The sequence below is a fragment of the Galeopterus variegatus genome, unplaced genomic scaffold (genome assembly GCF_000696425.1).
Source record: "Galeopterus variegatus unplaced genomic scaffold, G_variegatus-3.0.2 Scaffold15192, whole genome shotgun sequence".
Lineage (NCBI taxonomy): Eukaryota > Metazoa > Chordata > Mammalia > Dermoptera > Cynocephalidae > Galeopterus > Galeopterus variegatus.
Genome location: NW_007741303.1, coordinates 1 through 25953, shown reverse-complemented (window position 1 = coordinate 25953; position 25953 = coordinate 1). Strand labels below are relative to the sequence as shown.

Sequence of the window (25953 nt, the reverse complement as noted above, 5' to 3'; positions counted from 1 at the left end):
AGCCTGGCCAGTTAGCTTAGTTAGAGCATGGTGTTGATAACACCAAGGTCGAAGATTTGGATCCCCATACCAGCCAGCTGCAAAAAAATATATATATATATATTGCATTGAAAACAAGTAACTTTTATTCTATGATATATTACTACAGCTATGCTTTGGTTCTCATATTGTTTGCTCCAGTTCCCACAGAAAAGGGAGCCACAGGTCTGAGTAACCTGGGAAACACATGCTTCATGAACTCAAGCATCCAGTGTGTTAGTAACACACAGGCACTGACACAGTATTTTATCTCAGGGAGACATCTTTATGAACTCAACAGGTAATCTTTCTTGAGCCATTGTCCTCTTAACCTTCTATGACTTTGATTTGAACTCAGTATCGCCTAAATCTCCTCTTTCTTTAATCTGGGGGAGAAGAATCTCATCTTATTTGCCTTATTTGGTATGAAATAAGGGTATGGGATATTTCTCTTGTTTCAAAAAGAAAAGATATTTTGATTTGATATGCTACACATTTCTGTGCCCACGTGATTGTGATTTATGAGAATCTTTGGCAACACCTTTTCCTCTCAAACTTCTAGGACAAATCCCATTGGTATGAAGGGACATATGGCTAAATGCTATGGTGATTTAGTACAGGAACTTTGGAGTGGAACTCAGAAGAATGTTGCCCCATTAAAGCTTCGGGTAAGCAGGTTAAAATGATATAAAAGTATTTAATTCCTAAACAATTGTTTAAGTAATCATTTTTCTCTACATGTTTTCTGTGTTTAGCTTTTTAGTCTAGTTTAATCTATGTTTTTGGATTCTTCACTAGGCATAAACAAGTTGTCAGACATTTTTACTTGTTCAAATATATGCACAATATGGCTGTATATATAGTAGACAGCAAAACATCAAAGGCATGGTCTGAATTTGGGATGTTCGTTTTACTAATTTGTCAAATATTTCACTTGTATGAATAGTAAACCTTTTTTGGTAATCCTTCATTATTAACAGTATTCTAACTGCAAGGTGGAGATCAGAGTCTAATTAATTGTATCTGATACATTATCAGCATTACCAAGATCGTTAGTTCCATCTGTAGAACATAAAAAAGTAGCAGAATGAAAAAATGTAATTAACGGATGCAAGTTTCATGTTAATAGCATATGTAGTGGATTTTAGTGAAGTTCAGATTATTTATTTAAAAACAAGGCAAAGTCTTTTTAGGTTAAAAATTAATCGTTGTAATAGTTAAAAATCTGACTGCTTACCATTTGCCAGGGACTATTCTAATTACTTTATGTGTGTTAACTCATTTAAACCTCTGGATAATTCTATAATGTAATGCAGTGTTGTTATTCCCATTTTGTGGCTCAGGAAACTAAGGCTCAGAGTAGTTATAGAGGTTGCTCAGTGTTGTAAGCTAGTGAGTCCTCATAGTTAAACACTATGCTATTCTGCCTATAATAATAAAAGTTAGGATGCAATAAGACCAGAAAAGTAACTGTGGAAGAAAACATTACATAGAATAGGAAGTCTTTCAATGTGTGAGCAAATGCTATTTTAATATTTCTTTCTTAAATAACATCTGTATCCCTAAAGAATTTAGTTCATTTATATGGTACTGAACTGGGAGATAGTATTGGCCAGACTACTTCTCTTTTTTTGGTCATTTGAAATTAAGATTGGAGAGATTTCATGATTATTCAAAATATATTTGCTGAAATAGAGACAGATTAAACACTGTTTACTTTCTTATAATGCATCTGATTGAATTATGAGACATGTTCATTCCAAATATTATGGGGTAGGAAATAATGACTGTGACTCCCCTTATATTTATAGTGGACCATAGCAAAATATGCTCCCAGGTTTAATGGGTTTCAACAACAGGACTCCCAAGAACTTCTGGCTTTTCTCTTGGATGGTCTTCATGAAGATCTCAACCGAGTCCATGAGAAGCCATATGTAGAACTGAAGGACAGTGATGGCCGACCAGACTGGGAAGTAGCTGCAGAGGTTTGTTGGTTTTGAGTTTCTAATGTAAGCAATAGATAAAATGTTCTGGCCACAAATACATGTAGCACAACTTAAATGCAAACTGAACTATTCTATGATCAGAATCTTGTGAAAACAAAGGAATTTTTATTTCTATGCTTAATTCTATGCAGTAATAGCCAAAAAAAAAAAAAAATAGAAAAATGTTGCCATTTCATATTGTAAACTTTATGCACTGAGATGTAGGAATAATTATCTAGTGAAATATAAAGCGTACCCATAATTGCTAAATTAATGAAAACAGTGACCTGTAGGTATGTTTTATCTGCTTTTTAATGGACAAAGAACTTTAATACTCACCATTGTTAGCATGGGAAGAACAAATGAAAAATAGAATTTTCCATCTGAATTTAATATTTTATAGGTTGCACAGAAAGAATCACATTCTCTTCAATAACTGGTTTTCTCTACTCTCAGTAGGCAATACATTTTAAATTACATATCTGAATTATAAATTTGTAGGCAAAAAACTTTTATATATATATTTTATATATATAGTGTATACATTTATTTATATATATATATATAGTGGCTGGCCAGTGGGGAAAGCTTTTATATTTTAAGTGAAGATTAAGGACTGTATTCTTGATATTTAAATCCCATATATTTAACAGTTTCTTTATAGATTTGTGTGGACATGCTTATCTTTTAAATTTTGGAGGAAAAAAAAAGCTCTATAATCTTTTTCCTTGGTAGGCCTGGGACAACCATCTGAGAAGAAACAGATCAATTGTTGTGGATTTGTTCCATGGGCAACTAAGGTCCCAAGTCAAATGCAAGACATGTGGGCATATAAGTGTCCGATTTGACCCCTTCAATTTTTTGTCTTTGCCACTACCAATGGACAGCTATATGCACTTAGAAATAACAGGTGGGTCACAAAATTCTGAAAAACTATTTTACTCCTATTTCCTTTACCTTATTCAAGCAACCTGAATTGGTAGTCAGCATATTATAATCAAGCAGTCTAGTTTCAGGCATGATTTGAGGTTTAAAAGATTTGGACTATAGGCCCATTTGTATGCTCATTGATTTTTTAGTTTCAAACATGTCAGAAACTGTCTTTTGCAAAGCCACTCACGCTTCTATATCAGATGAACATCACAAAATATTTAATTTACTCAATATTATCCCTAAGTACCATCTGTTTTAGTGTTCACATACAAAATAAAAATTCTAGGCTGAAACGTTTGCTGATTGCAAGTCAGATATATCTGCATACAACATGTAAGGCTTTCAATCAAATCTTCATTTACTGATAAAAGATCTTTTTTTTTTTTTACTAGTTATTAAGTTGGATGGTACTACCCCTGTACGATATGGACTAAGACTGAATATGGATGAAAAGTACACAGGTTTAAAAAAACAGCTGAGTGATCTCTGTGGACTTAAATCAGAACAAATCCTTCTTGCAGAAGTACATGGTTCCAACATAAAGGTAATATTAACCACTTTTTCTAGGTAACCTTTGATTTCATCTTTCAAAGATCACAGTTTTCTCAGTTATTATTAATTCACTGTTATGATAAATGATCAAGGGAGATACTGCAACATAACAAAAACCAAACAAAAAAACTTATCAAATTTTTCAACTAGAAACGTAAAAGGGCTGTCTACCATCTAAGACATTCTCTTCAAATACATCAGAGAAATAATTTTTCCATTTTATCTGAAATATCTTCCCCTTTTCATCTTGCTTCTTTTTCTGTAGAACTTCCCTCAGGATAACCAAAAAGTACGACTCTCAGTGAGTGGATTCTTGTGTGCATTTGAAATTCCAATCCCTGCCTCTCCAGTTTCAACTTCTAGTCCTATCCAGACAGGTAAGCTAAAACTAGCACTCCTTCTCATGATCTCAGCTTTAAATATTGGTGTAAGGGGTTGTCATCTTTTTATATTTGTTTGTGCTGAGGATATTAGAACAAATGAATTTTGGAGCTCAAAGGAAACATTACTAATCATTTCGCTCAAATTCCTCATTTTATAGATGGACAATCTAAAATTCAGACACCCTAAGTGACTAAGATAGTTATTAGCTAATATACTATTGGAATTCAGGTCTCTCTTAACTTTTATATACTAACAAGACAACAGATGGTATAAGAGGGACATACTACGAAAAAACATTTATAGCTAAAAAGCAATCTTTTTATTGTATTGTGGAATCAATATTGTATGTGGTTTAATATGGTCACTCATTGAGTCCTTTTGGCCACTAATATGCTTTGTCTATTCTTTATACTGCTTGTATTTAGGATAATTCCCTAACTATACTGCTCGTAATTAGGATAATTCCCTAGTTATAAAGGGCATCATAGAGAATGAGCTTCTTCTCATTGGCATGTAGTAGATAGTACTCATGGTGAGTTGGTGGATGATTTAATGTTGCTTTTTGTTTTGGGCTTCACTGTCCAATAGAACTCTGCAATGATGGCAACTTTCTGTGCTCCTTGCCATCCAGTACAGTATCCACGAGTCACATGGGCTGTTGTGCACTTGAATTGTGGCTAGTGAAACTGAGGGATGCATTTTTTATTCAATTTTAATTTTAATTTAAAAAGTAGTATCTGGCTAGAGGCTACTATATTGAACAGAGCATTTTTAGAGGAATGGAGAAATAAATTTTCAGAGAGAGGAAAGAGAAAACAAGTGGTAAAACTGTTTGTGTGCTATAACATATGGTGCTTATATAGATAAACAGTTTCCAGTAATTACTTTTACTTTACCATTTACTCATAGGTGTGGGTTATGGAAGTAAAATCTGAAATTTGCATCTTCTGATAAATCTAGAATTACTATTTGAAGTATGATTTCTTCCTGTCTGTGTTAAAAAGACCACAGTGTCGATGATCTGGGTCCTCAGGGTATTTGAGAAAAGAGCAAAAGCAGAAGTACCACAAGCTTACAACGTTGTACTTACCTTTGAATTTGTAGATTTCTCCTCTTCCCCATCTGCAAATGGGTTCACCCTGACTACTAATGGGGATCTGCCCCGACCAATGTTTATACCCAATGGAATGCCAAACACTGTTGTGCCATGTGGAACTGAGAAGAACTTCACAAATGGAATGGTGAATGGTCATATACCATCTCTTCCTGACAGCCCCTTTACAGGCTACATCATTGCAGTCCACCGAAAAATGGTTAGTTAAGTATTAGACAACTTACTGCTGGTCTTGCCAGTGTCATTTGTGAAACATAGTCATTTTGTCTTTGCAACATCTTTATTGAACGCATTTTCAATGTGTTGCATATGCTAATGTAAGTGATCAGAGCCAGGATTTAGTATCATACATAATGGCCAATTTGTGAAATGACATTTCTCACTCATATATTAAGAGGCAGCAGGATAGCCAGTGCATCCAAGCACTACTTTCTTTAAAACTTTGTGTCTCTTATGTGTTCATGGAGGCATGTACATCTTCTCTGCAATGTGAATGTAGGTGCCTTTGGAGAGGTTTTTTTGTTTTATTTTGGTTTTTTTGCGGGGGGAGGTTGTTTGTTTCTTTTTGGGGGCAACAAGAATGTTCTTGGGCATGGCAAATTGTGCAAACTCTTGATAAACTAATATATAACGATAACATTAAAGGCTGACTGATAAAAACAAAGGAATATCAGAAAACTGTGATCAATACATAGTTGTTAAAATTGGTAACTTGGTAGAGTAGAAAGAGCACTGGGCTAGGAATTGAGCAACCTTTGGTTCAAATTCTGCCACTACGTAGCTCATTGAGCTCTTTGGACTTCAGTGTTCTGATTTTGTAAAATAAAGGAGTAGGTCTGCTAGGTAATTTCTAAGATCCATTAGTTACCCCTACTACTGTTCAAAAATTCACACTATTTCTACTTTTTATTTCCATCTTATTTATTATATTTATTGGATAAAATGTACTATTTCGTAATCATTTAAAAAGCAGATGAACTGGGTTTTTTGAAGATGCAAAGTCAATGTAAAAAAAAAAAATCAAATACATTAACTAAATAACAACAAGAAGAGAAAACGAAATTATAAAAAATGTGCTGTATTAGTTTCCTAGGGCTGCTATAATAAATTACCATAAACTTGGTGGCTTAAAACAATAGAAATTTATTCTTTCACAGTCTGAAAGCCAGAATTCCAAAGTCAAGGTGTCAACAAGGCTGTGCTTCCTCCAAAGGTTCTAGAAGAAAATGCTTCCTTGCCTCCTCCACTTCTCCTGGCTCCAGGCATTGCTTGGCTTGTGGCTGCATAACTGCAATCTCTGCCTCTTCACATGGCCTTCTCCTTCTCCCTCTGCCTTATAAGAATAAAGACCCTTGTCACTGGATTTAGGGCCCATCCAGATAATCCAGGATGATCTCATCTTGAGATCCTCAACTTAATTACATGTGCAAAAACCCTCTTGCCAAGTAAGGCCACATTCACCGGTTCTGGGAGTTAAATATGGACATATCTTTTGGGAGGCCACCATTCAACTCACTACAGAGACTACAGTATCAAAAAAATTAAGTACCTAGGAATAAACTTCAGTAACATTATGCAAGGCATCTATATATAAAACAATAAACTATCGATAGATATTAAAGAAGACTTGAGCTGGCCAGTTAGCTCAGTTGGTTAGAGTGTGATAACACCAAGGTTTAGGATTTGATCCCTATACTGGCCAGCAAGAAAATTAATTAAGTAATTAATTAATTAAATATTTGAAGGAATAGACCATATTCACGGATTAGAATATTTGATATTTTAAAGCTATCAGTTCTCCACAAACTAATCTACAGATTCACTGCACAATCTAAAAAAATGCTGTGTGTGTGTGTGTGTGTGTGTATGACCTGATAAGCTGATTCTAACATGTGGAAATACTAAGAACCAAGAATAACTGAGACACTCTTGAAGAAGAATAAGGCATGAAGAATTGAGGTACCAGATGACTAATTTGAAAATGGTAGTAATGCCTGTTATTGGCAGTCTTAGAAGAACAAGAGAGGAATCAGAGACCTGTCTTCTCAGCTCTTTCTTCTTTTGGTTGTACATATAGATGAGGTCAGAACTGTATTTCCTGTCATCTCAGAAGAATCGCCCCAGCCTCTTTGGAATGCCACTGATTGTTCCATGTACTGTGCATACCCGGAAGAAAGACTTATATGATGCGGTTTGGATTCAAGTATCTCGATTAGCCAGCCCACTCCCACCTCAGGAAGCTAGTAACCATGCTCAAGATTGGTGAGTTCAGGGAATCAGCCTAGACTCTTGGTTTCCAAACTCCACAAGAATAATTTGTATGATTTTTACATGATTTATAGGACCTATTCCATGTCAAGTTAATCATGCTTGGAAGGACCATTCAGAAAGCATATAATTCAACCATTTGGTTTGATATTTTGAGTAAGAGAGACTGTACAGCTTCCTTTCATCACCTAGATATTCTGTTGTCTAATAATAATCCTTCCATTCTCTTATCTCTTGCCTAGATCCTCTGTTAATGCTTCAGATAATATCCTTATTTTCTGTTATTACAAGAGTAGAGTATGAATTCACCAGGAAATTTGTATCATTTCAGTCCTCTGAAATTCAGAATGGAGTGATGTTGTGTATATACATGAACTTTGAAAAAGTCTCAGGCCATAACAGATGTTTCAGTTGGATTGTTTCCATGCCATGTCATTTTAACATGGGACAATTTTATAAATTTAGGTAAAGATAATAAACATTTTCTGTTTTCTTTTCATTCCTCCTAATTGTTCTTTTGGACTAGTTAGTGCATTTACTTTGAATAATCTTTGGGATTGTGATCCATTACTCAATATCTAAATTGAATTGCAAGTCATTTTCTTGCTATCATGGTGCAAATAAGAGATCTGCTTCTGTGATAACTGAGTAAAAAAGTTCTCTTTGCTTATTTGCTATGGTATGGGGTCTTTTGATGATTAGGATAAGGCTTAAGGTAAATAAATCTTAAAGGAAAACTGCAAATAATAGATAAACAATTTAGTTGATGAATGTTGTGTTTAGTAAAAATGACAATTGGGTGAGATTACATTTAAAGTGAAAGTCTGATTGAATTAGATGAGGACTTTCCCCAGGACTTGGTAATGAATTGGATGTGGAGTTTGAGGGAAAGAGGAGTCTAGGCTAGGTTTTTAGCCCAAGCAACTGTTTGTGAGTGGTGATACCACTTAATGAAAAAAAAGGAAACTGGAGAATGAGCAGATTTTTGCAAGAAATGACAGGAAACAAGTTAAATTCAAGATGTCTGTTACATTCAGCATGAATATTCTTTGCTACAGATATACATATAGGTGTCATCAACAGATAATTGACATTTAAAGCCCTGAGACCAGATGATATCATTTAGAGAGTGAGAGTTAGATAAAGAAGATGCCCAAGATCTAATTTCTGACGCTTTCCAACATTTAGAGGTTGAAAAGAGGAAGAGTAGTAACAAAGGAGATTGAGAAGGAGTAGCTAGTGATGTAAGAAGAAAACCAGGAGTGAGCAGTTAACCAGAAGTTAGGCGAAGGAAGTATTTCAGGGAAGGAGTGATGAGTTGTTTCAAATGCTACAAGGATATTGAGTGAGAAGAGGACTGAGAATTGCCTAGTGGATTTGATAAAATGACAGTCTTCATTGACTTTTGTAAAACTGTTTTAATGGAGTGGTAGATGAAGGCATGGAGGTTAGAGTGGGTTAAAGAGAGAATGGCTCCACAGACAGTAAAAAGATAATAAGAGCTTATCTTTTGGAAATACACACTGAAATATTTATGGATAAAATGATAAAATGCCTCTGATTTTCATTAAAAAAATCTGCTGGGTCACAACAGGTGGAAACAACCCAAGTGTCCATCAATGGATGAATGGATAAACAAAAAGTGGTATATACATACAATGGAATGTTATTTAGCCATAAAAAGGAATGAAGTTCTGACACATACTACAACATAGATGGATCTTGAAAACATTAGGCTAAACAAAATAAACCAGACACAAAGGACAAAGATTGTATGATTTCACTTTTATGAGATATCTAGAATAGGAAAATTCATAGAGACTGAAAATAGAGTAGAGACCAGGGTCTGGTAGTCTCTATCTCTACCACTACTAAGGTCTGGTGGTCTGGTGGCAGGGAGGGGGTTATCATTGCTTAATGGATAAGAGTTTATGTTTGGGAAGACGAAAAAGTTCTGGATATGGATGGTGGTAATGGTTGTACAACATCGTGTATGTACTTAATGCCACTGAATTGTATACTTAAAAATGGTTAAAATGGTAAATTTTCTGTTATGTATATTTTATCACAATTTTTTGATGGGGGAAATATAGACTGTAGTGGGAGGGGGTAGGGGTATGGATAAAGTAAGAATGGCCAGGTGTTGATGATTATTGTAGTTGGGTGATGAATACATGGGGTTCATTGTACAGTTCTCTACTTATGTGGGTCAGAAGGAAAATGAGGATTTGAGGCCAGAGATTGGAGGTTTCTATTTGGCCAAAGAATTGTTAAGAGCAGAGATATTTGAATAAGTGATCTAAAAAGATAGGAGAATATGGTTGCAAAGTAGGATACTTAGAATTGAGATTTTGGAGGTGGTAAAGTTTGTATTAACAAGGTCTAGAATATGACAGTTGGAAAGGTGGATCATATGGGGTAGAGGGAATTGTTTTTTGGCAGAGAGAAGGCCAAGATATTGTTGTATTAGTTACATTGATGTTGCTGTCACCAAGAATAATAAAAGAAGTGATGGAGAGAAAAACAGTGAACCAGGTGGTAAAATCTTTAGTGAATATAGTGAATAAAGAAGAGATGATGCACCTACCAAGGAGGAATAGCAGGTGTCATAGTTCAATAGCACATGCTACAAAGAAGCTGGAATTTTTTAGAAAAAGAAGGAAGGAGATTCATCTAGAAGTGGCAAAGAGGAGTAAGGAGGTGATCCATATCACCTCCAGGTTCTGGGGTATGTGAGAATAAACAGGATCCTCAAGAATGGTAGGCTTCGTTCAGTTAGAACAAAAAGGTAAAGGAAATTTTCAGGAGGGGGGCTGCACAGTTCCCCATGAGAGTGCTACTTGATCGTTTTGTCCCTTTATCTTTCTTTTGATTCCTTACTTACTGTTGACCTGATTTGGACATGATTCTGGACAGTATGGGCTATCAATAATCATTCTCTGAATGAGTTATGCCCAAAGATGGGGACTCCTATGCCAGATGTGATACTCACTTTTGTCCATACAGTGAGTCTTTATCACAGTTTTATTACCTTTAGCAGCCATGTAAGAGACTACCAATTGCCAGAGGAGCTGTAAAATATACTGCTCTTATGTCCTTGCATTGCTTTGTCCCCAAGCCCAGTTTTACTGAACTATTATTGACAAATAGGAATTGTATATATTTAAGGTATACAACTTGATGTTTTGATATATGTATAAATTGTTACATTGCTTCTTCCTGGGGCAAAGATAAGTAAATTTTTTTAAAAGTTGGAGAACTCACAAAGCTATCTTGACACAATTGTTGACAGTTAAAAGAAGTTGCTCCAAGAATAATATGTAGCTTATAGTATGTATCACATCAGGGATTCTGATTAAAGAATGCTTCTTAGTATACAGCCTTCTGTGTCATGTTAATGTTTTTGACATGGAAAGGTTTAATTATTTTAGTTTAATGTGCATTAAATCCTCTGATAGAATTAGGACTGAAGGATAATTGGTGTTTGATTTCATGATTAGGTTATCTTATAAAATTTTCGTGAACCACATGAACTCTCTTAGAGACATCTGGCGGTCTAGTATGTCTCCCCTTCTGTAAGCAGAGATGCAGCATGGGAGTCAAGTTGGTACAAAGTATGATTGGTACAGAGTGTGGTTGATAATGGATTAGGGTAAGCAGCATTGAGCCATCAACATGAGCATACCACTGTGGCAAATGCCCCTTCCTAAGATTGCTTCAAGGGAAGAGGAAGAGGAATTGGACCTCAAACCAGAAAAACGTCTTACACTTTTGGTTTATTTATGTTCTCTTCTGTTTCAGTGATGACAGTATGGGTTATCAATATCCATTCACTCTTCGAGTTGTACAGAAAGATGGGAATTCCTGTGCTTGGTGTCCATGGTATAGGTAAAGTGACCTTCTGCAAAAGAAAAATTTTAGTAGAATTGCAGCTTCAGATATTATAGCTTTTTCATAAGATTTTCAGTTTTGAGAAGTGATAGCAAGTCATAAAAAGCTTGAAATAAACTTGTTCATCTCTTCCTTGTGAGGTCAAAAGCTAAGTTTTGCTTTTGAGACTTAGCTGGTTTTATAAACTCCACAGTGCACACCAAATTCATAGCTTATGGTCAACATTTATTATTCTATACCTTCTGCTCTTTAAATGTAAATCAGTTTTCAAGACTTTGCTGGAAGTCTATTTTTGGTTTTTAGAAGAGTTAGGGAGATTGGTTGTTGATGTTACAGCAGGGAAATTGCCTGACAATACTGAAGTTAACCTTTAGAGAATGTAATAGACTTAGCAAACTGAATCTAAAATAGGCATTGGAGCCATGGCTTTGTCATGCACCACTCCTCCCTGCCCCTCACAACATGATAAATTTTGGTATACATTTATTTAATGGACCATTTTACAAACAAGGGCATAGGTGTTTCTATACCAGATAAATCGTCCTACGTCAGAGCGTTAAATCACTGAATATAGAATTTCTTTAGAGCTGTATTAACTTAAATAGCCAATTCCCATATCATTTATTTGCCATAAAGCTGACATCTTCTTGTGTATAACAAACGGTCATCAAGTACTTCATAAAATCAGAGGCTCAACAAGTGATAAGCATGATTCCCTGAAGTAATAATTATTATTAATAAACATTCCTGCATTTGTCATAATCTGAAGTTAGCAGCCATTGACAAATTGTGAAGCCAAAGAATAAAGTAGAAAAGTTAGGAAGGGAATATGAAGGTACTTTAGAAATTTCGTGGAAACATAGAATTAAAAGATAATATGAATTTGTGAACTTTTTGAAGTACCCTCATATTTCTTTTTATTTTTGCCTGAAAAAAAAGCACTTAATACCCTCGTATTTCTGCTTAAGAAAAATTAGATTCCTTTATAATTATTTCTTCCTCTGTGGACCTGTTTCCCCCTTTTAGATTTTGCAGAGGCTGTAAAATTGATTGTGGGGAAGACAGAGCTTTCATTGGAAATGCCTATGTTGCTGTGGATTGGGACCCCACAGCCCTTCACCTCCGCTATCAAACGTCACAGGAACGGGTAGGTGATTGGGTGGGGCCACCATAAGATGGTAGTTTTTTGGTTTTTTTTTTTCCTTTTTGTCTTTTTTCGTGTCCGGCAACGGATCGCAACCCTCAGTGTCGCGCCCGTACCAGACCGGGACCGGCAACGGGATCGCAATCCTCGGTGTTGCGCCCGCACCTCGCTCAGCCAGTGAGCGGGAACCGGTCTGTATGTGGGATCTGAACCCTTGGCGGGAGCGCAGCTGTGCTCCCAAGCGGCGCACTGTAGCAGTGCGCCACCGGGCCGGCCCAAGATGGTAGTTTTTATATGGGCAATTTTCCCCAGTCTAACTATATTATATGCCATTTCTGTTTTAGATAATTTAAATGCAGCCGGAAAAATGTTTATTGGCATTCTTTGTCGCTTAATACATTGACATGATTGCATGGATTTTTCAGTTTTCCAGCTTCTGGAGTTAATTGTTTGGGGGCATTAAATTTCAAAACATTAATAAATAAAGTAAATCTTGAAACAAAACTATGTAATTAAGAAGTTATATTCTTTGGCCATGACATACCAATAAACATCTCTCTGCCTGTTAAATATTATTGAAGCTACAGCATTTGGTAACCACAATTAACTTATCTCAAATGTGTCCCAGGATTATAGCAGCTACTTTTAATGAGAATAATGATCAGAAAACTTAGAGAAAGGATTGAAATGTTTCAAGACTGGATACCTGAGTACATCTCATTGGCTGTTCTCCACACATCGCATTCCCTCTACTGCCGTGCTCCAGCCAGAGCTATTTTTGAATTCTGAAAATCTTACTTCAGAAAGAATACTAACTACTAACTCCATACTTAAAAATGTTTGCTTCAAATAGTTTTGGTGGGGTTTTTTTTCTTTTTTTTAACAACTATAAGGAGGTAGAAATGTCTCAGGCAGTTTTTAATCAACCAAATATTGTTTGAAGTTGTAGATGTATTAAGAATCTGATGGAGAAGTAAAAACAACAGAATGAAAGGACTGTCTTTTTTTTTTTCCCCTTTGGTTGTAGCTAGTAGTGAGATTTGAACCATTGATCTTCAATAACACCACACTCTATGGGCCGGCCCGGTGGCGCACTCGGTTGAGTGCGGTGCTTGGGAGTGTGGCGGCGCTCCCGCCGAGGGTTCGGATCCCATATAGAGACCGGTCCGCTCACTGGTTGAGCGCGGTGCGGGCGCAACACCGAGGGTTGCGATCCCGTTACCGGTCACGAAAAAAGACAAAAAATAAATAAATAAAAATAACACCACACTCTAACCAACTGAGCTAAGTGTTCAAGCCTTCAAAGGAGTTTCTTAAGTCCATGAGGAATTGTAGTAGTTTTTGCATTTATAGGGCTCTTGATTATTGGCAAGTTTCTTCACTATTTCTTAAAGCATTCCCTTTAGATAAGTTAGTAATGGTAATTGACTGTTTTGTCTTTTTATGCTATTGAAGAGTGGGGAAACTACCAATTCAGACCTAGGTTCCTATTTGGATCCCTGGATATACCCTTATACACCCTGGGGCTTTTTTGGTAGCTCTTTCTAGCCCAGGATGAGTATAATTTGTTGATACGTGTTAAATGAAAGATCACTGGGCTAAAGAAACTGAAGAGAAGTTGCTGTTCTATATCATGCTCACTATAACAAAGTAATTCAATAACCTCAGCCATGCTTCCTTTGAAGAGGGAAAATTTTAAGCAATTGATAGATTTCTAAGTCTTTGTCAGCACAAAATCTGACAGGACATTATTCTGACAAGACACTCCTGTCAAAGATGAAAAATTATTTAGCTCTGTAAATCTCTTCCCCTTTTAAACAAGCCCAACATGCAAGCTCTGGAGGACGTCCCACTTATTCGAGGAAGAACCTACCTGACCTGTTAAATTTCAGCTCACTTTTACTTTCAGTGATGCACCTAGGCTACCATGGAAACAAGCAGCTATTGAGATATTCTGCCTTGCTGGGGTATGGGGCCACATGACTAATCTGGGCTCTTCCTACATGTGGTTTCTGTATGTGCTTAGAGTCACATAGACAAAGGAAGTTCTATGACTCAAAACTGAGATTATTGCCCATATCCTTTCTATTTTTTATTCCAGTGATTTTCCTTCTAGGAATTTACTCTAAGGGAATAGGATAGTCTATAATTTGCAGACATGTTCATAAGCATTTTTTAGAATAGTAAAAAATTAGAAACAACTTATTTTTGTCCCACATTAAAGGAATGGTTAAATAAAGCATGATATATTCATTGAGTAATATATTATGCAGTCATTGATAATGATGATAACCAGGAGTTTTTACTGACATTTATGGGAAGATAATTAATGATATCATGTTAAATTTGTATAAATAGCAAGATATAAAATTGCATATACTGGAAAAAAATCTCTTCAGTATTAAAAAAAGAAAAAATGCTGTTTAAGAAAAGGATGAAAGAAAATCTGCCAATATTTTTACAGTGGTTGCTTTTGTATTAAGAATATTTGGATCCCCATACTGCCTAGCTGCCCTCCCCGCCCCCCGCCAAAAAAAAAAAGAAGAGGTTTGGCTGGTTAGCTCATTTGGTTAGAGTGCGGATTTGTAACACCAAGGTCAAGGGTTCAGTTTGCCAGATTGGCCAGCCACCCAAAAAAAAAAATCAAAACTTTTCCTCCCTTTTTATATTTTTCTTTTCTTTCCAAAATTTCTGTGTGAATATTTTATTTTGTAATTAAAACAAACAAAAATAGAGGGGCAGTTGCTCTTATTCTTTGCATTTTCCCACTGTTTGGACCTCACAGTCCTCAAAAAATTTTTCTTTTTTATTCTCAGTAAAAATTAAACTAGATAACTCATTACATCTTTCTCTTTTTTTAATAGTCTTATAATGTATGAAAACTATTACTTCATTCGTGTTAAAGGTGAGCTTTAAAGCTACTTAGAAAATAAAAGAAGAGGGTACCTATAAGTAATTTAGACTATTTGAACAATAGTAGAGGATCTGGTCCTGGATCTCAAGAAGTAAAGGGACTCTTTATCATTTAGGGAAATTTTATTGATAAATAGAAATTATTGTCAGACCACAAATGTGTTTTTTATCAGCCTTCCTTCCTCCCTGTTTCTTTCTAGCTCTAAAGCCTGTGTTCCACAGAAAATGTAGTCAAGAAAAATCAGCACTCTTTACTAGCTTATTATAATTTGTGGTTGGCCATAAAGCATCCCTGGTAGAGATAATAGAGATAATATTTAACTTGCTATGAGAAAAGAGACAATACTGTACAAGGATACTTTTAAAAGCTCATGCAAAAAAACTAAGAACAAATAAGAAAAAAATTTTTAAATGTTCATGCAAAGATTCATATTACCTTTCAATTCTATTTTTCCATGAACTTTTTGAAGTACCCTCGTATTTGATACACCTCTTTTGCTACTCATTCCAACAACCATGACGCAGCATGTTTCCTTTTGAAGCATGTCAGTTTTTCCCTTGAGTAACCAGCTTAAAAGATGATGAGAGTTAATATCTTGTTACTACAGAATTTGTGCTGAGAAAAGAAGTCAGTGACCCAAGGTCAAGCCAGGTCTCCTTTTCTAAAAAAAGAATTTTCTCTAAGTTCCCCTTTTTAAATGACTTCTTTAGACTGGGTGGTGATACAATGCTAAAACTTTAATTGCTTGATCAACCCCAAAAGTGATAGCTTGTTAGGGCCATTTGACAACCTTGTAACCCGTCCTTTCCTATAGGGAAAAGGTCTCACTTGAAAACCTATTCTAAATTGAATGTCCTGAGCTGTGCCAATTTGTAATCCAGACAGCTCATTGTTCCCATCCTGAGTTTTAGGAAGGGAAACGTGGGGGAAATTGCCTCAGGGGAAGAGAACAAGTTCACCTCTGGAAGGGAGGAGTAATAAGTAGGGTGATGGACATACGATGGTACTTCAGAAAGTTCGTGGACACCGGTTCACTCGGGAGAGGGCAGTGCTGATAACACCAAGGCCACAGGTTCGGATCCTATATAGGGATGGCTGGTTCGCTCACTCGCTGAGCGTGGTGCTGACAACACCAAGTCAAGGGTTAAGATCCCCTTACCGGTCATCTTTAAAAAAAAAAAAAGAAAGAAAGTTCGTGGACAAATAGAATTGAAAGATAATTTGAATCTTTCCATTAAATTTTTTTTTTTTTTTTTTTTTTTTTTTTTTTTTTTTGCCTTTTTTGTGACCGGTAAGGGGATTGTAACCCTTGGCTTGGTGTGGCCTGCACCGCACTCAGCCAGTGAGCGCACCGGCCATTCCTATATAGGATCCGAACCTGCTCCCGAGTGCGCCACGGGGTCGGCCCCTTTCCATGAACTTTTCGAAGTACCCTCGTAGATGTGACCTTTGCAGAAAGAGAGGCAGTCATTATTGGACTTGTAGTCTGTGCTCTACCTTGGGACAAAAATCTCCCTGTGTGAAGTCTCATGGTAGTGTTCATCATTCTGATACTTTGCCTAACCCACCTTCTCATTCGTAATAGAGACCAACAGAAGGGTCCTAGCTCCTTGGGGGGTTTTTTTGGTGGGGGGGCGGAGAGGGCTTTTTTTGTTGTTTTTTTGTTTTTTGCAGCTGGCAGGTACAAGGATCCATGGTTCTTGATTGCTTGCCAGGTGGCAGCCAGGTATGGGAGAGGGAAAAAAATTCTTTTTTATTGCATTCTAGGTCCTTTCTTCTCTCCCTACTCCCCATTCTCTAGCACCCGCAACACACATTTCTACACACCTACCCCACTTTGCTCTCTCTCCTTTTTTATGCTTGCCTCCTTCTTGCTCCAAAGCCTACCTAAAAGGCCCAGAGGAATTAAGGGCCTTCTCAACAAAAGGAGCATGCTCTTTTGAGCTTGCTGTTCCTTTTATTACCACCTCAGATTTTTAAAAAGCCCTCTGAGACAGGAGACAGATAATGATACAAGAGGTATTCCAATAACTCTGTGTTATATAGTATCAGTATGCAAATGAGTTGCATCCTCTAGAGTTTAATGCTCTGGTTTTTTACTTTCTCATGGTGAACTTTTCTGTACCCTTTCTTATTTCATACAGATCTGGCATCTGTGAAGCCTACAGCATACTAACAATGCTCTGTCTTTCTGGTTAAAAAATAAATGGCTTACTTGCAGCACCCCTGGCTTGAGGGTCAGCTCACATGTAAACTGTTTCAGGATTCTAAAATTGTGAAATAAACAGTCAGTTCCTTGTTTGTTTTTGTTTTTGTTTTTGTTACTTTGAAGCCTTTAGAAATTTTTCAAGAAAAGCTACAAGTCATATAAATAGAGATTTTATCTAAGATGTTACTGGTAAGATATTTGTGAATAAATGCTAGATGCTGTATTTGCTCAAAGACTCTAGTTTGGGTTGTATTTTCTTTTTCCTCATGTAGAGTAAGATAAGGGTTAGTAAACGAGAGCATGATGCATAGCTGTATGACAATTTTAAATGCCCTCGCCATAACCCCCATTCCTCCCATTCCCTCTACCTGCAGGTTGTAGATGAGCACGAGAGCGTGGAGCAGAGTCGGCGAGCACAAGCTGAGCCCATCAACCTGGACAGCTGTCTCCGTGCTTTCACCAGTGAAGAGGAGCTAGGGGAAAATGAGATGTACTACTGTTCCAAGTGTAAGACCCACTGCTTGGCAACCAAGAAGTTGGATCTCTGGAGGCTTCCCCCGATCCTGGTATGTGACAGTCCTGCCTCTGAGAGAGTAGAAGTTTAGCATAAAGGAAAGAAGTCATGAACAAACAGGAATGTTTGTTATTTTTGAGAATAAGACCCTTCCTACAGCAGTGTTTAAAACACTTTTTCTGGGGCCGGCCCGGTGGCGCACTGCTACAGTGCGCTGCTTGGGAGCGCGGCGGCACTCCCGCTGAGGGTTCGGATCCCACATACAGACCGGTTCCCGCTCACTGGCTGAGCGAGGTGTGGGCGTGACACCAAGGGTTGTGATTCCGTTGCCGGTCCTGGTCCAGTACGGGCGCGACACTGAGGGTTGTGATCTGTTGCCGGACACGAAAAAAGACAAAAAGGGAAAAAAAAAACAAAAAACACTTTTTCTGTGCAAGGTTTTTATGTTGAGCACGGAGATGAATTATTCAGCAGATGTTTGATAGTTTCTTTTTCTAACGAACTTACAGCCTAGGAGAGAGACATCATTTAGACCAGTAACTGCAATTCACTGCAATGTGAGAAGTGCCACAGTGGTACACCCTGATGAATTTGAACACATCTGGCTCTATGGAGAGAGGAAGCTTTAGGCTAGCTTTTCATAGCCTATAGAAGAGCAACTGGGCTGGGAGCTCCCGTTACTGCTGCACTTGGTCACGGGCTGTGGCACACTGCCAAGTTATGTTTGTGTGCACAAGCACATCAATGCACTGAGCTTTATATATTCTTTTAGATTTGATTTACTTCTGCCTTCTCCCTTCATGGATTTGAAGACTCTCCTGTTGCTTGTCAGGAGAATTTGAATTGACAAATCTTCCTAATTGCTTAAGGAAGCCTTTTCCTTAAGGGTGGAAGTACCATCAAATGTAACTGTAAGGTACTAGTATATTTTAACCGGGCGTGTATGTATTTTCTTATTCATGTCTTCATCCTACTACTCTGTGAAACTGAATGTAGGTTTTTCTTTCCTTAGACCAGAACAGCTTGCCAGGGAAGAATGCACAAGAAATGAATAATATTGGTTAGCTAGCTCCAGGGATGGAAAATGGGAGAAGGGAAGAGGGTAAAAGTAGGCTTAGGGACATGGTAGGTGGGGAAGGGGGAGCCTTATTTTAAAATCGAGGTATAACTAACATACAATTAGATGCATAGATTTTAAATGCCCAATTTGATAAATTTTGGCAATTACATATCATCATATAACCACTACATAAAACACATCGTGGAGTAAAGGCATTTATCAAAACCATATTTTTTGCCGAGCCCGTGGTGCACTCGGGAGAGTGCGGTACTGGGAGCGCAGCAGCGCTCTCGCCACGGGTTCGGATCCTATATAGGGATGACCGGTGCGCTCACTGGCTGAGCACGGCACGGCCAGTCTCAAAAAGGACCAAAAAAACCCCCCAAAAAAACCCCATATTTTTGAGGTCTTTAAAGAATAATGAAGAATAAATGTTATGTTGTATATTTTTTAATATTATGTTGTGTATTCATATGTATTAGACATTTTTTATGTAAATATCTTCAGAACACTTTAACATAGATGTTTTCTACTTTTTGTTCTCCAGATTATTCATCTTAAACGATTTCAATTTGTAAATGGTCGATGGATAAAATCACAGAAAATTGTTAAATTTCCTCGTGAAAATTTTGACCCTAGTGCTTTTTTGGTACCAAGAGACCCCGCTCTCTGCCTGCATAAACCACTCACACCCGCAGGAGATGACCTCTCTGAGCCAAGGGTTCCAGCAGGAGAAGCGAAGAAAGTGGATGCCCAGAGCTCAGCAGGGGAAGAGGAAGTGCTCCTGAGCAAGAGTCCATCCTCACTCAGTACAAACATCATCAGTAGCCCAAAAGGTGAGGAGGCCTGGGGGTACCTAATGGAGGGGCTTTCTTGGGACTGTGTAGGCATATTTCCCTCTGTCTTCTTCTCTGGAGCAACAGTTTGGTGGGGTAGAAGGAACCTATGTGGAATCAAACCTATCTATATTTGAGTTACGTTGACTTTTAACAAGCTATATAGCCTCCCTAAATCTATTTTCTTATCTGTAAATGGAGATAATACTAAGTTCACAGGATGTGAGAATTTGATTTATCAAGAGTGGAGCAAGGGGCCGACCCCATGGCTCACTCAGGAGAGTGCAGCGCTGGGAGCGCCAAGGCTGCAGGTTCGGATCCTATATAGGCATAGCCGGTGCGCTCACTGGCTGAGCGCGGTGCAGACGACACCAAGCCAAGGGTTATGATCCCCTTACTGGTCACCAAAAAAAAAAAAAAAAAGAGTGGAGCAAGGTCAAGGGTTCAGCTTGACCTGTACTGGCCAGCTTCCAAATAAAAAAGACTGAAGTACTTTACATAATGCCTGACATATTGTAAACATGAGTGGTACTTGTAGTTGTCATTCTTGTTCCCTTACAGCAGAGGTTCTCATAGTACAGTCTGGGAACCCCTAGAGGTCCCTGAAACCCTTTCAGGGGGTCTGGAGGATGAAAACTATTTTCATAAGAATAAGTTTCCTGGGAGTGCAGGCACATGCCTGCTGGGGTGGTTTAGTATCCTTATGCTCTTGGGCCACAGCCAGGTGCCTGCTGTCCCTTACAACACTTTGCTGAGCAGGTATATGTGCAGCCGTAATGTGTCTGCTCCACTGCCTGCCATTTTGCCCACTGCTGGGAAGGCCACCACCATAGTGATTTTCTTTCATGGATTGGGAGATACCAGGCACAGATGGGCAGAAGCTGTTGCAGATATCAGAAGTTCACATAGCAAATATATCTTCCCGCATGTGCCAGTTGTGTCTATTAAATAAATTTGAGGTGTGGCCGATTATCTTAGTTGGTTTAGAGCGTGGTGCTGATAACACCAAGGTCCAGGGTTCAATCCCTGTACTGGCCAGGTACCAAAAAAAAAAAAGTTAAATATGAACATAGCTATGCCTTATTTGTTTGATATGATTGGTCTTTCACCAAATTCATGGGAGGGTGAACCTGGAATTAAACAGGCAATAGAGAATATAAAAGCTTAGATAGACCAAGAGGTGAAGAGTGAAAAATAAGTCAATAAAAAAATAAAAAGAGGAAAAATGGCATTCCTTCTAATAGAATTATTTTGGGAGGATTTTCTCAAGGAGGAGCTGTAACTTTATATACTGCTCTCACCACACAGCAGAAACCGGCAGATGTCATCACCCTTAGTTGCTGGCTTCCGTTTTGGGCTTTGTCTCCACAGGGTCCTATTAGTAGTTCAAGAAGAGATCCTTCTGTTCTCCAGTGCCATGGAGATTGCAACACTTTGGTTCCCCTAATATTTGTTTCTCTTACTGTTAAAAACTAAAAACATTAGTAAAGCCAGCCAATGTAACCTTTAAAACCTATGAAGGCATGATTCACATTTCATACCAACAGGAAATGATGTCTGTCAGGCAATTCATTGATAAGTTCCTACCTTTATTTGACTGATGTCACTAAGAGACCTTGTGTAGAAGTACACCAGCATCACTGTAATAGAGTATAGACCTTTTCTGAGCTCAATCTTGAAACTTCTAATGTTTGCAGTGTTAAAATGTTTTGCAGATGCATGCCAGTGACACAGACTAAATAATGTCTCTTCGTGGGAAATTTATGATCATTTAAGTTTCTGTACATGTATTTGTATATGATCCAGAATATATTTGTATTAAATAGATGAAGCAGCTAGCTTATTTTTTTCAAATGTAATTCAGCAAAATAATAAAATACTAAAACCAGATTTTTTATTACATCATTTGAAAATTACTGGTGTGCTTAATGAAAATTTGTTTAGGTATAAACGAGCAGTTAAGATACAAACGATTAAACAATTTAAAAGTAAAAAAAAAAAAATCCGATTAAAAAATGGGCAAAGGAGCTGAATAGACATTCTCAAAGGAAGACATACAAATGACCAACAGATGCATGAAAAATTGGTCAGCATCACTAATCATCAGGAAAATGCAAATCAAAACCACACTGAGGTATCATCTCACCCCAGTTACCCCGGCTATTATCAAAAAGACAGAGAATAACAAATGCTGGCAGGATGTGGAGAAAGAGAAACACTTCTACACTGTTGGTGGGACTGTAAATTAGTGCAGCCATCATGGAAAAAGAGTATGGAGGTTTCTCAAACAACTACAGATAGATCTATTGTACGATCCAGCAATCCCAGTACTGGGTATATATCCAAAGAATGGAAATCATGTCAAAGGGATCCCTGCACTCCCATGTTTACCGCAGCTCTATTTACAATAGCCAAGATATGGAACCAACCTAAGTGTACATCAAAGGGCAACACACACACACACACACACACACACACACACAGTGGAATACTACTCAGCCATAAAAAAAGAGTGAAATTCTGCCATGTACAGCAACGTAGACAAGCTTGGAGAAACTTATGTTAAGTGAAATAAGCGAAGCACAGAAAGAGGAATACTGCATGTCCTCACTCCTAAGTAGGAGGGAAGGAAGAGAGGGGTAGAAGGGAGGACAATCATAATAAGTTGAACTTTCAGAAGGAGAGAACAGAACTGTGATTGCTAGAGGTGGGAAAAGGGGAGAGGGAGAGGGATAGTGAGAATTTGGTTAATGGACACACAGAATGATTATGTTTTGTAATGACGAATATGCTAATTACCCTGATTTGATCATTACATATTGTACACAATTATTAATAGTCAAGTCTGTACCCCACAAATATGTATAATCAATTATGTTTCAATAAAAAAAATAAAGGATTTATGCATGCTGTGACTTAGTCTATGGATTTATTCCAAAATTGCTTAGTCACCATGCAGTGCTTGTATTTTTATATATGTATTCATATGTACATAAGTGTAATTCATAATAAGAATGAGGTGGTATTACATTATTCCTAATAATAGGTAAAAGGCTTTTAAGTTTCATTAAAGAGTAATATTGCTCTCTTCAATTAATGGCCCTTTTATTTTGGGGACTAAGCTTTTCTTTTCCCTGATATTATTCCTATTTAATATTCTATTCTCTCGAGAAAAAGAAAATACGTTCTTTTTTTGTTGTCCTTCATAGTGGACCAAATATTACCTCCCTGCCATAGAAAGCTACTGTCAATACATGCTGTAGTTTGACATTCTGAATCGTAGATAGATGATATTTAAAATCTATTTATACTTTATAAAGAAATCAGGGCTGGCTGGTAGCTCAGTTGGTTAGAGCATGGTGCTGGTAACACCAAAGTCCAGGGTTTAATTCCTGTCTCAATCAGCCACCAAAAATAAAAAAAGATACCAGGTAGAGTAATGTTACAGAGTGGAGAGAATGAGGAAGCTACGTCTGACTGCCATTCTCACAGCCACTGAAGTACATTGAGCTCCATAGAGACAGGGCTGGGGCAAGTGAGAGCCAGGCAGGCACTGGGCAACTCTGTGCCTCGCTGGGGAAAAATAAATAACCACAGGCAAAGGAGATCCTAAGAAGCCAAGAGGAAAAATGTCATTATATGCATTCTTTGTGCAAAATTGGTGGCAGGAGCACAAGAAGTAGCACCCAGATGCTTCAGTCAACTTCTCAGTTTTCTAAGTGCTCAGAAAGGTGGAAGACTATGTCTGTTAAAAAGAAAGGAAAATTTGAAGACATGGCAAAAGTGGACAAGGCCCATTATGAAAGAGAAATGAAAACCTATATCCCTCCTAAAGTGGAAACAAAAAAGAAATTCAAGAATCTCAGTGCACCCAAGAGGCCTCCTTCAGCCTTTTTCTTGTTCTGTTCTGAGTATTGCCCCAAAATCAAAGGAGAACATCCTGGACTATCTACTGGTGATGTTGCAAAGAAACTGGGAGATATGTGGAACAACACTGCTACAGATGATCAACAGCCTTATGCAAAGAAGGCTGCTAAGCTGAAGGAAAAATACAAAAAGGATATTGCTGCATACCGACCTAAAGGAAAGCCTGATGAAGCAAAAAAGGGACTTGTCAAACCTGAAGAAAGCAAGAAAAAGAAGGAAGAGGAGGATGAAGAGGATGAGGAGGAGGTGGGTGAAGAAGAATATGAAGAGGAAGATGATGATGAATAAGTTGGTTCTAGCACAGTTTTTATTTTCTTGGTTATAAAGCATTTAATCCCCCTGTATACAACTCAGTCCTTTTAAATAAAAAAATTGAAATGTAAGGCTGTGTAAGATTTGTTTTTAAACTGTACGGTGTCTTTTTATTGTATAGTTAACACACTACCAAATGTGTCCTTAGATAGCTCTGTCCCGGTGGTATTTTCAGTAAATACTAACCTTGCCTGGTACAGTATGGGGGTTGTAAATTGTCATGGAAATTTAAAGCGTGTTCTTGTTTGGTGCACAGCACAAATTAGTTATAAATGGGGATGGTAGTTTTTTCATCTTCAGTTGTCCCTGATGCAACTTATATGAAATAATTGTTGTTGTGTTAACTGAATAACTACTCTGTAATTTAAAAAAAAAAATCTTGCAGCTGTTTTGTGACATTCTGAATGCTTCTAAGTAAATACAAGTTTTTTTTATTTAAAAAAACCCCAAGATATCATGTAAAACTTCCTATACTATTTTTTTCAAATAACTGTACTTTATTCCAAATTAGACCTATTTATAGTTGGTTAGAGTGAACACCAAGGTCAAGGGTTCAGATCCGCATACCAGCCAGCTGCCAAAAAAAAAATTAGACCTATTTAGTTATTAGAATCTTCAATCCAGGTCACAGGAATGATTCTATGGTTTTATTTTTCTGTAAGCAACTGAAAGAATAATTAGGTCATATTTTAGTATGTTTTGAAATATTTAAGACTGATCTTAAAAACAAACTTCTAAGATGATTTGGTATACTTGTAGCATAGAGTTCAAATTTACTTGGTTTGAAACTACTGTAAAAAATGAGTAATCTATTAGAAAAATTTGTTTTATTTTTATCTGCCAATGAACTCATTTGAAATTTTCACTTTAGTCAAATGCTTTTTTTTGTGCAGACAAAAATAGTGATCAATTTTTAAATAGTAAAAATTTCCAAATTAATAATAAAAATTATTTCAAAACAAATGTATGGGTAATAAAAGTTAGAACCCTATATGTATGGTGTAATTACCATACAGTTTAATATATGGCAAAAATGTATACTTGATATTTCTGGACTGTTAATTTTTCTGCTGTATTCCAACTGACCAAAACAATGTTAGGAATGCATCTTTATAAACAGGTGCTAATTGATAAGGGAAATGATTTTGTAATGGACTATATATAGGATGTTATTAATGAGGCCATATATTTATGTCTAGATTTAAAATTTTTAAACAATCATTTACTAATTTTGCTTTGCCTTGAAGAACATAAGCTGTTTCAGTTATACAGATCAGCAAGATCTTATTTATGGTAAGAAGTATTCCACTGAAATGTTGTATTGTAACATGGAAAAATGTAAATGTTTTTCATGGTTTCTATCAGTATAAAATAAAATTTAATTCTGAAACAAAACCTATTTTTATAAAAGTACTAAGACAATATATGCCTTTTCACTTTTATTCTCTCACAAATACACAGTGGAGTCAGAGACAACATGACATGTGATGATAGCATTGCACTGACTTATGTGCTTGTGTATTGTAGTTTTTAAATTCCTCCGTTTTAATTTCTAATGAGGGATTTTTTTTTTTTTTCTTTTTTGACAGCTGTCCAGTACAGGGATCAAACCCTGGGCCTTGGAGTTATCAGCACATTGTGGAAATCTTGATAGATAACATCAACATAAACAAAAGTTCTAGGGTCCTTAATCATTTTTAAGTGTATAAGAAGGGGTTTGGTGGTGGGTTGTGACCAAAAAGTTTGAGAATCACTGCTTTACAGGATTTTTATGAGAGGTAGATGTAATAGAGAGAGTTCCCAGTACCCTGCCTGATAATAGTAAATACTTAATAAATAATGATTATATTTTTTGTCTTGTTATTTATTTATTTTTTTCCTTTTTGTCTTTT

The 25953-nt window shown here is 37.0% G+C and overlaps 1 protein-coding gene and 2 pseudogenes across 1 annotated transcript; all 3 read left to right on the top strand.

Annotated features, from left to right (window-relative positions):
* Positions 1–180: 180 nt before the first annotated feature.
* Positions 181–25734, top strand: LOC103582183 (ubiquitin carboxyl-terminal hydrolase 32-like; the record flags this gene model as incomplete). The annotated part of the gene is made up of 13 exons (XM_008563844.1): positions 181–319; positions 581–686; positions 1830–2003; positions 2739–2913; positions 3329–3480; positions 3754–3865; positions 4977–5185; positions 7064–7248; positions 11056–11142; positions 12172–12292; positions 17787–17978; positions 19534–19822; positions 25651–25734. Coding segments are annotated over 13 exons (2003 nt in total), but the record flags the coding sequence as incomplete, so codon positions are not given.
* Positions 20586–21423, top strand: LOC103582181 (annotated as a pseudogene).
* On the top strand, positions 21565–24037 carry LOC103582180 (annotated as a pseudogene).
* Positions 25735–25953: the final 219 nt, after the last annotated feature.